Here is a 13,708-nt window from a genome sequence, read left to right on the forward strand (position 1 = left end):
AGAAGCAAGGGGGAAGGAGATGTAAACATATCAGCACAGTTTGGCTATCCTGAACTCAAAGTCTCACAATACACTTTTACTAGTATATTCTGTTTAACTCAGAGCATAGCCACGGCTTATCCGAAATTATATAGACATGGACAGTCCTTTTTTCCTAAGTCAGTCAGGTTAACTTAAACTTTTCTTCCCCATTACAGATATTAAAAAATATTACTTGGTATTCAGAACGGGTTTTAACAGAAATTTCACTGGGGAGTCTCCTAATACTGGTCGTAATAAGAACCATTCAGTACAACATGACAAGGACAAGAGTAAGTATTCCAGAGCTGCTCTATTATCTGTATGTATATGGTGCGATTAAGACTATAGTTGAAAGCACTCTCAATTTTGAGAGTGCCAATGTTCTCATGAAGCACAGTAGAAAAATACAGATCAGCTTATAGTCACTGTATTACATGATCTCAAGGTACTATATGTAGTATCTGTTTCTTAATATTTAATAGACTGCATGATTAGAGACATTTTACATGAAATCAAAAACAAGCAGTGGAACACATTTAAATAAAAGATGCTGTACATCTTTGCTGGACTGATAAAACTATTTGCCTTTTAAAAACAACAGCAAACTAAGAAGATATAAGTAGAACAAAAATGAATTCAGTTGGGGGGAAAATAGAAGAAAGAACACTTTTAAAGAGTAAAGAGAAAATTTCCACTGGATTGTACTTGCAGTACCTGGGGGCAAATTTCAGTCCCGGTCAATAGAGAAGCCATGTACAGAATTCATAACTCAGAGACATGGTCAAGTTTACTGACCTGTTTTCAATTATTTCCTCTGTGGGCTAACGTAGGTACATGTTCAGAATCTTCTATCTGAAATGCTAGGAGCCAGATGTGTGTTAGAATGGAGAATGTTTTGATTTTAGAAAGATAATTATAGAGCAGATGCTTACTATATGTAGCCATTAGGTTCTGGAGCAGCACACTGTAATTAAACATTAATGTTTCTGCAGCAGAATACTCCAGTATTCACCAGGGCAGGGTAATGAGGACCACAAATAGCCTATACTCTTTGCCAGATGTTGCTTCCAAATGCGTGGTGAAAACACTTTGAACTTTCAGTGCTTTATCGGTTTTTGGAATTAGGGAAAAGGGATTGTGGACCTGAGCTTTCAACAATCAATGAAAATCAAGTTTACATTTGCTTCTAATTAGCCTTGCTTACAACACAGAGAAGACTTGATGAATGTTTTCAACTTGCTGTTTTCTGACAGGACAAGTACCTTCACACAAATTGTTTGGCAGCTTTAGCAAATATGTCAGCCCAGTTCCGTTCCCTCCATCAGTATGCTGCCCAGAGGATCATCAGGTAAATATGAGCTTTAAAAGAAATCCTGATTTTTATTTTCTGGCTGTCCTATGGAAAAGGATAGGATGATGTTTCCTTTTAAAATGTTACCTGTAAGAGTATCAAATCATCACACTTCATTTTTATCACCTGTTTGGTTGAAAATACCTTGTTCTTCTCTGTTACTAACCTAACTTTTCAATCAAAGTTAATTGTATTTACTTTCAACCATTTTATAAATCTGGTTTTAAGCTTTGTATATTAGCTTTTAAAAAAATATATATTTTTTTATTGATTTCAGAGAGGAAGGGAAAGGGAGAGAGAGATAGAAACATCAATGATGAGAGAGAATCATTGATCGGCTGCCTCCTTCACACCCCCTACTAGGTAAGGAGCCTGCAACCCGGGGATGTGCACTTGACCGGAATCGAACCCGGGACCCTTCAGTCCACAGGACGATGCTCTATCCACTGAGCCAAACCGGCTAAGGCTAAACTAGCTCTTTAAGAGACAGAGGCATATTTCTTGGTAATGCAAACTGCATTTTAATGAACATCTTTGTTGAGCTTTTTGTAGAGCATCACACCTCCCTTCTGAGGAGTTACCTGTGTGTGTCCTGTAGAATTCTTTTTATAGCATATTGGTATACCGTATAGTTTTTATACCATATAGTTTCTTTTGATAGCATATTATTTTCCTATTGCTGCCACAAAGTAGTGACTTAAAACAACACAAATTTGTTATATCATTCTGTATTAGCAGTTCAACACGGGTTCACTGGGCTAAATCAGGGTGTCAGTAGGGCTGCAACCCTTTCTGGTTGCTCTAGAGGAGAATGTTCCCTCGCCCTTTCCAGGTGCTAGAAGCTGCCCACATTCCTTGGCTCATGACCCCTTCCGCCATCTGCAAGGCCCCAACAGTAGGTTGTTGAGTCCTCCTCACATCCCCTCACATCTCCTCTTCCACTTTGAGGATTCTTGTTATTGCCTAGGCCCTACCCAAATAACCCAGGATAATCTACCATCTCAAGGTCCTTAACTGAATCATCACTGCAAGCCCCTTTGCCATGTAAAGTAACATACTCACAGATGCAGGGGCTAGAATGTGGACGTTTGGCCTGTTCAGTATGAAAACGCCAGATGAGCTGGTTTAGAACTTAAATTCTTATAAAATATATGAAGCAAGATTAAATAAAAATTTTCTAGGTATAAGAGTTGGAAAAAATGCAAATAAAGCACTGTGCCCAGTTTTCTATGTGGGATGACTAAAGTGGAAAACCCATCATTTTGGAGAAATAAAAGCCCTAATTTAGATTTGTGATTTGGGAATATTTTGATCACGTTTAGCATCAGTAAGGAGTAGAGCTTTGACTTAATTTTAATGGAGTTGTATTTCGTTATAAAATTTCCTGCCCACGGGTAGCTAGTACTTGAGTAGTGGAGATATGACAAGCACCAACGTATATTATATACAACAGACTGTCATAAACGTTAAAATGAAAGAAAAGTTCCTGTGGTGAATGGTTGGTTGTTCAGGGAGTAGTGAGATCACATCTCACTGAGAAATTAGGCAAAGTAAACAGAGAGAGATGGCCTGAGAGAGGAAAGCATCAACCACAGCAAACCAAACCAAAACAAGAGGTGTGCGGGGGAGAGCATGGTTCATATTTAGACAATAACCTGCCCCATTCAGCCTATACAGGGATTATAGGAGAGAAACCTCAAAGAACCAGCTGAGGCCTTCACCGTCAGATCACAGCTTAGGATAATGAAAGCAATAGAGAGGAAAGAAGGCAACAGAATAAAAAATGTGAATGAATGAATCGTAAATGATTTAAAAGAAATAATTTAATGTAAACGTCTAGAGTCATCATTTGCAGCAGAGATGATGTTAGCATGCCCTGTGTGGCACAGAGGGGCGTGCAGTTCTGTGCCGTGCCCTGTGCTACCAGCGCTGGTCCAGGGGCCGCAGCGGTGCAGAGTGAGGACCAGAGCATCCGCATCACCCAGGACGGTGATTTCCTGTTAGAAAAGCATGTCCACCAGCTTCACACCCTGAATCAGATCTTCATTCTCACAGAATCCCCACATGATTTGTATATTAAACTTTGGAAAGCATTTTGAATTTGGGCTTGGAAATCAAGATTTATTTCTTAGAAAACACTTGTCTCGAATTGGAAATGGGGCCCAGCTTTTTTGCATCGTGAGGAAACTCATTCTGTACTAAATGTTTGTGCTTAGGGTACAGAACTGTAAAGTATGATACGGAACGGATGCATAACAAACACTGTTTAATGCACAGATTTATCATAGCAGTGCAAACCAATTCACCAGATGCTCTAGTGACTCCTTCAAGTGAGAAGGCATCAATTTCCATAGACATTTTCTAAATCCTCTTTCAGGAAGCGACTGTACAGTTTTGTATCTGCCAGTTGCAACACTTAGAAGAGCCAATATTTCATGTGATCTTTACCAAAATGCAAAACAGTAACATGCTTCATTGCTGAGAAAATAGGATGTGAATAAAGCTTTCAAAAACCTTTTTAGCTGGATATAAATGTAAGGAATGATTTCAGATGGTGTCTAAGCTACTGTTTTATATTTAATGACAACATGTCTTCTACAAATTTGGTATTCTAGAAAAATCACAAACATGCTTTAGGTTTTGCTCATCTATGAAGATTCAGAATACACTATAAGCATGGATATTTGATATTATTTGGGACGAGGCTTATTAATTCAAGTAAAAACATTTATAAAAAGTAGACTGTGTGTAAGGGATTGCGTGGGTTACAAGGATATCATTACTCTCTGCCCTTAAGACTTCTCCTCTGGCTCCTTCCTCTAGCTCCTCCCTCACATTTGGCTTAACAGATACTTTCTTTAATCTTTCATCCTAAATTGTTGTTTTCTCTCTGCTCATTTTTCCTGGGAGTTCACATATATGCCTATAGCTTCATCTCTATGCACTTGTATAAAATAATCCTGATCTTTCTCTCTGTCTCCGGAGGCAGGCAGTAGAGTATAGTGGTTCAGAGCACAGACTTGAGTTTGGATGCCAGCTCCAAAACCTGCTAGCTGTGGAATCTTAGAGAAGTTCCTTGCCTTCTCCAGGCAGCAGTTTCCCCATCTGTAAGGTTGGTGATAGCAGTTACTATCTTATCTCAGTGGATATGGTGAGGATTAAGTGAGTTAATACTTGTAAAGGGCCTGACACATAGCGCGTACTGTAACTGTTGGCTAGCTGAACCCTAAATCTACTAACCTCATTGTCTGGATATCCAACACTTAACTCAGACTTTTATTCTGTTTAAAACTACACTTATTTTTTAAACACGTTCTTCCTTTTAAATTTCCTATCCTAAGTAATGACCCTCACTGCAGCCACCTAAATTGCCAAACCAGAAACCAAGTAATTTCCTACCATTTCTCCCTTCCCCTCAAACGCTATGTCCAATTGTGCCCTGGAATCCTGTCTAACTCTACCATTGTAATTTGCTTTAATACTCTCTTTTCTATCTCCACTCTTGCTGTCTTGGTTCACGTGTTCATGATGGTCACCAAACTGTCATTTGTCTGCTGGTGCTTCTGCCTTCCTTCTTGTCCCTCCACAGTCGACCTCCGTATTGCTGCATTCTTTTGAAAAACATGTCTGATCTTACTGCTCCCTGTGCTTAAAATCATTAAATGCCTTCCCGTTGCTGGCAGGTTTAAAGTCAACCTCCTGAGAGCAGAAGCTCTCCACTGTGGGTGATTTTGTCCCCAGGGGGCATTGGCAGTGTCTGGAGCACTTTTTTATGTATTGTTTCTGTTGTTATTGCTACAGCAGGGGAGGAGGTTGCTACTGACATCTAGTGGGTAGAGGCCAGGGATGTTGCTAAACATCTTAGAATACACAGGACAACAAATAGCTGTCTAGCCCAAAATGTCACTAGTGCTGAGGCGGAGGAACCTTGCCTTAGGCTTAGAGTGCTCTTCATCTTCAATTACTATTTCTACTCACTGCTCTGTCCTTACTGCGTGGGTACAGTTCCCTGCTCTGCACAGCTGCACTCCTGCATCTGGACAAATGTGGTCTGGAATTAGAAAAAAGCTGAGCCAGTTCCTGGTATCACCTCTCTTTCTGTAGGGTTTTCCCCGCCAGTTTCATCCTCTCTATTCTGTTTTATCTTGAATCTGCAATGGTCAAGTCCCCACTCTGTCCCACTCCACCCACCCCCAGCTCCTAGACGTTCTAACTTTAGACCCAGCTGCTGCTAGCACAGTCACTTCATACTTTCCTCTTCATATTAGAAAGAGAAAGAACCCAGGGGCCCTGTTCATCTCTTTGTAACAATCAGCCCTCAGTCTCTCATTCCGGCCCAGGGCTAGTTCCTGGGTCAGGAGCAGGGGAGCAGATCAGGAAAGGAGAAAGTCACATGTTAGAAAACATAGCTGTGGCGACCTGCTTCTGTCAGCGGCTGGTGTGGAGGAGAGAGAACTTCAGAATCTTGACTTTGTGGCACACTGGCCTGGCCTGAAGGTTCAAGTCTTATTGTTTAAGCAATATAGTAATTACTGGAGATAAAAGACTTGTCTTATATAATTCTTTGCATTGCTTTACAGACAGATTAGCTATCAGACACCCAATAGACATTTTTGTTGTTGTTAATCCTCACCCTAGGATATTTTTTCCATTGATTTTTAGAGAGAGTGGAAGGGAAAAGGAGAGACACAGAGAGAGAAACACTGATGTGTGAGAGAGACACATCCTCTCTATTGGTTGCCTCCCGAGATTGAGCCTGCAACCAAGATAGGTGCCCTTGACTGGAATCGAACCCAAGACCCTTCAGTCTGAGGGCTGATGCACTAACCAGTGAGGAAAACCATTTAGGGTCACAGTAGACCGCTAATAAATGCGTAGTGACTTATTCTTAGAAGATGGGCTGGCATCTGGGATTTTAAGCTTAGTTCTGAGACTTCACGTAAGCTGATTCGCCTCTGGCCACCTTCTGCAGATACCTGATGCTTTTTTAAGCTAGAGAATTTAATGTCAATGTAAGATGTTATTGAAAGCTTCCTGGTTTTTCAAACCTCAAGAATAAAATAATATAAAACATAGATTTTGAATGAAACTTTTTATAAGCATAGTATGGTTTTTTGTAAAATCCAATTATGTAATTTAAGAATTTAAAAATTATTCATTCCATGACTTATGCATTCACCTGTTCTCGCATGAACAGCCACCAGTGGTGAAGACATGCTCTTAGATTTTAACCAGGTTCCGTGCTGTGCACTTGCCCTGTCTCGCCCCAGGCTGGCGGTTCCTGTGCGCTGCCCTGTTCTGTTCTGCACGGGAATGATACACGCTGTTCACCCAGCGTTTTCCTGAGGACTACAAAACACAGGTGTTTGTTCCTCTCTGGGTGGTGGTGCCTCTGTTTTGGACAAATATCGATCTTTTAGAATGGCCCATGGAATCACAGAAAGACCATTTGTTTTGTTGTTGTTGTTTTTAAATATATTTTTTATTGATTTCAGAGAGGAAAGGAGAGAGAAAGAGAAACCTCAATAATGAGAGAGAATCATTGATCAACTGCCTCCTGCACGCCCCGCCACTGGGGATCGAGCCCGCAACCCGGGCAGGTGCCCTGAATGGGAATTGAACCGTGACCTCCTGGTTCATGGGTCAGTGCTCAACCACGGAGCAAGGGTTTTGCAGTGTCAATACTTATTTTAAACTGGCTTTGCAATTAGGTACTTCAATCAGATGTATGCGATTTACTTTTGCAAGATAGCATTAACTTGTTCTTGCTGGATGCACAGGCAGAAGGAAGTTCCAGTTTCCCTTTGGTCGTGGCTGGTCCTTGTTTGATCTTGGCATAGCAGGAGCCAAGAAAGGAAGGAGGGATGTTTTGCCTTAAAAATCTGGCTTCCTTCACTTCCTACAGTCAGTGGTACTTTGAAGGTAGCTGCATTTTTCAGAAAAACCTGACATGACTTGCTTTTTAGTTTAACTTTTTCTTAAGAAATTGTATTAAGGTCATATCTAAGACTCCCAGATGAAAGTTGAAGTTTCCAATGGAAAATGTCTAACTATCGAGATAGACAGGAATGATTAAGCCTCCATTCCTTCTCAATAGCTTGAGACTTTCCCCTACTCTCAGGCTGTCACATTAGACGCCCACAGTTTTGTGGATCCTGGTAGAGCCCCAAGATTTCTGGGTCAGAGACGAAGGACAGTTATTACTCACAGCAGCAGCAGGAGCCAGGGTGTCATCATTTTCTCCTGCAGTTTCTCGGGCCCACGGGGCAGTGTGGTCAGGGCGAGTTGGCACCTGCAGGTGCAGTGGGTTGCATTACAGGAGAGAAACCCTGAGCTTAGGGAACCCCACTCACATAATAACTTTAAGCAAATCTGCCCAACCTTTGTTTTGCATTGAAGCATCTTAACTGTATTTGAGAGCAAACTGCCCTCTGCTCTAGAGGGAGACACTGTCTCTGCTTTCTACGTCTGTTTAGCAGCGTTCATGAACAGAGAGTTTAGAACATAACGCTGTGAGTGCCTCTGCTCCCAGGACATGCAGAAACACGGAAGACCTGTGGGGAATTGTCTCTGCCTAGTGCGTTTCTGGTGCCAGTTAGAAAACCTGTGCCTCTGTCGTTTGGGTAGCAGGGTGATACTGCTCTCGGCCTCTGTCCCACTTGCTAATGCGCTGGATTAGGTATCGGAGGAGGCGTCACGGCTCTGTCCACGTGGCATAACGCATCTCCTGCTCAGGTGTCACGGTCGTTGATGCAGCCTGAACGTGTGTTTCTGAGTGGCGTTGACGTAACCAGGATATTTTCGTTTTAAACACAAATCATTAAATGATAGGTTTGGAAGGACCTTAAGGAACATCAAAGGCAAGTGTGCACATTGTACATGTGGAAATACTGAAACCTAGACTTGTCATGGGACCAGTCAAGTGCGCTGTCTCCCAGCTCCTGTGTGCAGTTCTTTCCAGAACAAAAGAGAGAAGAGGCGTGGGCGCCCCACCCCCGCCAGTTTTACAGAATTGTGATACCTGATATGTTATCAAATGCTGAGGCCAGAGAAGAGAATGAAGTGACTTGAATAAAGGTGTTACCTTCCTGATGCATTGTGCTTGCTCCACGTCTCTGTACAAGGCACCTTTCCCAAGACAAACAAAGGTGTGGTCACAGGAGAACTGGGAGTAAACAGAAAGGTAAAGAGATTTGAAATGATTCACTTGTCCAATGTAAATATACACGGAATCAGATGTACCAGGGACAGGGACAAACAAGGGAAGAGAGAACACTCCCTGAGGAGAGAGAAAAGGGTAGTGGGGAAAGGTAGCTGCTGAAAAGGTAGGTAAATAAATACTCCATATCAAAAATGTTAATGAGTGTTCCAAGCATGTAGCGTGTTTATTCATTTAATATGCCTCAGATCCTTCTTTTATAAAATAGGAGTATCCTCTTAAGTCTTCTCCTTATGGCAGACCTGACATTGATAAATGGTGACAAAGATAAACAGATGCCAGCCACTTTAAACTCAAATTCTCAGTTACAAGCGAGTGGAGTGTCCACTGAGTAGAGTTTTCAGTCTTCTTGGATCTCACCAATGCAAGGTTCTCTATGTGCGCTCCTCAGACCACAGAGGTTCCATGGGGTTTAAGCTACTTTTATAATAAGACATATGTCATTTTCATGTGCTGACATTTGCAACAGTGTTGTAAAAGCAAAGTTGGGGTAAAATTGCTGGTCCCTTAGCATAAATCAAGGCCATGGCGCCGAACTGTATTTTCTGCAACCATTTTCTGCAGTGAAAAAAGCCACTTTGGTTTAAGAATGTTCTTGATGGGAAAAAAAAAAAGATATTCTTGATGAAATAGTGAAAATGATTAGTTATAATAAATCTTAACCTTTAATATTTTGTGTGATAAAACTGGAAGTTCATAGAAAGCACTGCCACTACATCTTAAACTACAGTGATTGTCTTGAGAAAAAGCACGTGTGCAGTTGAGCTGTGGGCTGGACTAGCCCCTTTTTTGGAGTACCATTTTATGTAAAGAAAGAGTGGCATGACAGTCTGTGGTTATCGAGACTTGGCAGACATTTTCTTGAAAATAACATGAACGTATCACTTCAAAGAAAACAACAACTAGTGTTAGTTGCCAATGGTAAAATTGGAACTTATAAGCAAATTAGAATTTTAAAAAAATGTGTATTGGCACCATGAGTTTGATGTCTTCCCAATAATTGAAGACTTTTGCGATGAGATTGATAAAGACATTACTAAGTGTGGGATATTTTGGATCGTGTATGGTGACCAATGCAAGTATGTCAACATTTGGAAGATCTTTATAACTCTTAATTCAGCAAACCAATATTTTTCAAGTGACTAAAGCACGAAGTTACAAAATTAGGCATGGGTGAAAAGATTCATACAAAGCACAAACTAGACCAAAGGATCTTAATGCAACAGACTGAAAGAGGGTTTCCAGTTCCACATTTTAACTAAGAAACTAGCACTTGAGTTTTTTTCTACTGTCAAAGAAGATCTACAATTTTCTGTAAAGGGCATTAAAACACTTCCTTTTCTAAGTATATATATTGTTGGGGCTACATTTTCCTCATGTCCTTCAACTAAAACAAGATTGACTTAAGAAGGACTGAGGATCTGTTTTCTGTTAAGCCAGACAGTATAAAGATTGCAGAAACAGAAAATAATGCTACTTGTCTGACATATTTAGTTTTGTTTTGGAAAGGAGTTATTTCTCATTAAGTATTACTTATGTTAACATGTGATGTTCATTAGTATGTTTAAATGAATTAAGAAGTATTTTAGATTTTCTCAGTTTTATTTCTACTATAGACAATGTTTATAGTTTTAATCCATATATTAAAAAGTTCTTTGGGCTCCTCAATTTTTTTTAAGAGTCTAACTGGTCCCTGAGATTAGAATCATTATCACTGCTGTAATGCCTGGTTAGGGGATTGGGTATATACTTTTAAATAGCTACTATTTCTGAATTAATTATACCCTTACTTCCTTCCATCAATATAATCAATAGTCAGGTATGTTTGTATTATTCATGCTTCCATTTAATAAATATTTATTGAGAACATAATTATCAGGGGTTGGAAGAGAAAGGGGATATATAGAATATATAAATAATGTTTACTCCCTATAAGAGCACATGGTCTTTATCTTTTAAAGTCATAAGCTGGGCATGTTACTAAATTGTCTTAGAAGTTTATTGCTCGTCTTGCCTGGGTGTGGCTATAAAACAAATTTGTTCTGGTTGTCTATTGCTGTGTGACAGGCCACCCCAAAACTTAGTGGCTTAAAGCAGCGATTTATAATGATCTCTCACGGTGCTGTGGATTGATTGCTTACCTTAGTGGTAGCCACTGGAGGTCTCTCACATGCTCGCAGTCAGACAGCAGCGGGGTCGATGTCCTGTGTGACCAGCCTCATGACAGTTGATACCAGCTGTCAGTTGAGTCCCCATGAGGGATGCTCCCAAGAAGGACATCCAAGAGTGACAGAAACTGTTTCTTATGACCTAGCTCAGCCATCCCAGGCCATTGCTTTTACCACATTTTATTGGTCAAAATCAGGTCACAGGACCAGCCCAGATTCAAGAGAAAGGGACCACAAAAGGAAATGTGGTACACGGGAGGCTTGGTTCGTTTGTAGCCATCTTTGGGTACTAGTTGCCACAAGACTATCAAAGACTGCTAAGTTGTGTCAGAAGTTATTACCCTGTATGGACAATACTTTCATTCTAAAATTCTAGGCTTAAGATAAACACCTAGATTTCTATTCAAAATAGAAAATCCAGCTGAATCTGTTCAAATGCTGTCTTTCTTGTGTTTAATTTACATGTGACATAAAAGTTCTCTTTCATGACTCCTGTCTGTATTCAGTTTCTTTTGTTCAGAAGGAAATGCCCACTTCCCAATAACGGTGTCTTTACCTGTAACAAGTGGACAGAGTTCTGCCCTGCGAATGCCTGTGTTGCTGCACTTGCTGGTCACTGAGTGGTTGATACTGGCCAGGTCTTGTCTTTGGGCTGAGAAAATGTAGGGCTGTGTTACCCTGTGGCAGTGTGACTGACCCAGTGTCCACCCTGACAACGGCATCCCCAGTTCTATACAAGAGAGGTTAGGGGCAGCGTTCCATTTGGAAGGCAGAGCTTGGAGACCGTTTGCAAGTGGCATTTATACAGCAATCACGCTGTCTTCGCTCTGACTAATGAATGTGCCATGGCTTAGAGATCTGGCTGGAGGAAATTTGATTGGGGTGGGGGGAGCTTTAGCTGAAGCTCCCCTTGGGGGTGCTGTTGCACTATAAACTTCCAAAGAAAACATCTTTCGGGTGCCCCTTTTTTTTTGTTTTTAAGCAAACATTGTATTGTATACCTAAGGTGCACCAGGCCCGGTGCTAGGCTTAGGGGAACTGATAAGACTCTGTTTTGTCCCCATAGTTTAATCCTGATTATCCACTTTCCTGGCATTTATTCAAAAGAAGAAAAAATAATACCTAACTGAATTCAAGCCAGGCCCATAGCTGCCTGTAAACACCCCGAAGGTAGTAACCAATTTGCCTAAAAATGTGTTCACAAAGTTCAGAATTTCTAAAGTGACATAAAGGGTATCAAGTAGCCCTTAAATGTATTTTAAAATGTTCAATTTCACTCTAATATGAAAAATACAATGTAAAACTACACTGAGATACCATTTCCCCTCCTATCAGATTAGAAAAATCCGTCTGTGTGTTACATATGGTTATGTGGAAATAGAGACGCTCAGACTTTGCCTGTGGGCGTGTAGATTGGTACACGTCCTTAAAGAACAATGTGGCAATATCTATCCACATTTTAAATCCATGACCCAAAAGTCATGCCTGCATTTGTGCAAAATGACAGTGTGCAGATTTATTTTGGCAGTGTTTGTTAATAATAGCAAATAGTCATTAGAAACAACTCGAGTATCTATTGATAGACTTATTTAAATAAACATGATATACATACAATGGACAGGGTGCAGCTATAAAAAAAGAGCAAGGGATAGAAGGCTTTTCAAGATACTTACATGAAAACAGCAAGGCACAGAACAGTATGTTTTATATCTGAGTAGTGTAAGTAAGGGGATAAATATATATTTGCATTTGTCCTTATTTACATGTAAAACTATGGAAAGAAACACACAAAAAGTGATACAGATGGTTATGGGGTGAGAGGAAAGCAAGAATTTCCACTGTACTGCATATGTTTCTCTTTGAAGATCATGTGAGCACCAAAGGGTCAGGGATCTTTGTATCATTCACAAATGTGTCCCAAGTACCTATAGCAATGCCTGGTACAAAAAATATTTGTAGACCTAGCCGATTTGGCTCAGTTGATAGAGTGTTGGCCTATGGACTGAAAAGTCACAGGTTCGATTCCAGTCAAGGGCATATGCCTGGGTTGCAGCCTCGATCCCAGTAGGGGGTTTGCAGGAGGCAGCCAATCAAGGATTCTCTCTCATCATTGTTGTTTCTATCTCGCTCTTCTTTCCTCTCTGAAATCAATAAATATATTTAAAAAATTTGTAGAGTAAATGATTATGCAGAAATGATTTCATTAAAAACCAAAGCAGCACAGATTCATTACAGAAAATATATACAAGCTTAAAGACAACCATAGTGCCCACTTCAAGTAATTTTTTGAGTAATATCGTAGTATATATACTTCCAGGTGACTTTCTATTCAGATACATGTGTATATGTTTCAATAAGAATAGTCTATAGCAGCCGTGGGCAAACTACAGCCCGCGGGCCGGATCCGGCCCGTTTGAAATGAGTAAAACTAAAAAAAAAAAAAAAAAGACCGTACCCTTTTATGTAATGATGTTTACTTTGAATTTATATTAGTTCACACAAACACTCCATCCATGCTTTTGTTCCGGCCCTCCGGTCCATTGTGGCCCTCGAGTCAAAAAGTTTGCCCACCCCTGGTCTATAGCATATATAGAGTTTTATAAGCCTTTTCATGTATATATGTATGTGTGTGTGTGCACATGTGTGCATGCATATGTATCACCTGTATTGAGAGCTATTTATATAACATGATGGCTTCAGAAAGTCATTGAACTCACTTAATAAAATTGATAAAGCCATGTATTTAGACAGATAAGTTGTTTGCACATATGCATATACTAGAGGCCTGGTGCATGAAAATTCATGCACTGGACGGGAGGTCCCTCAGCCCGGCCTGCCCCCTCTCACAGTCCGGGAGCCCTCAGGGGTGGGAGGCGACCCTGCGATCAGGGGAAGGCGATGCCCCATCACACCTCTGCTACTGGCACTGCCAGCAGCACAAGCTTCAGC

The 13,708-nt window shown here is 40.7% G+C and overlaps 1 protein-coding gene across 1 annotated transcript in view; it reads left to right on the forward strand.

Annotated features, from left to right (window-relative positions):
* Positions 1–13,708, forward strand: part of DYM (dymeclin) — a 241,462-nt gene that overhangs the window by 117,269 nt on the left and 110,485 nt on the right. The window contains exons 14-15 of the mRNA XM_006763643.2: positions 198–311; positions 1,275–1,369. Of these exons, the coding sequence (XP_006763706.1) occupies positions 198–311; positions 1,275–1,369 (209 nt within the window). The remainder of the gene's footprint in view (positions 1–197; positions 312–1,274; positions 1,370–13,708) is intronic.

The sequence above is a fragment of the Myotis davidii genome, unplaced genomic scaffold (genome assembly GCF_000327345.1).
Source record: "Myotis davidii unplaced genomic scaffold, ASM32734v1 scaffold378, whole genome shotgun sequence".
Classification (NCBI taxonomy): Eukaryota; Metazoa; Chordata; class Mammalia; order Chiroptera; family Vespertilionidae; genus Myotis; species Myotis davidii.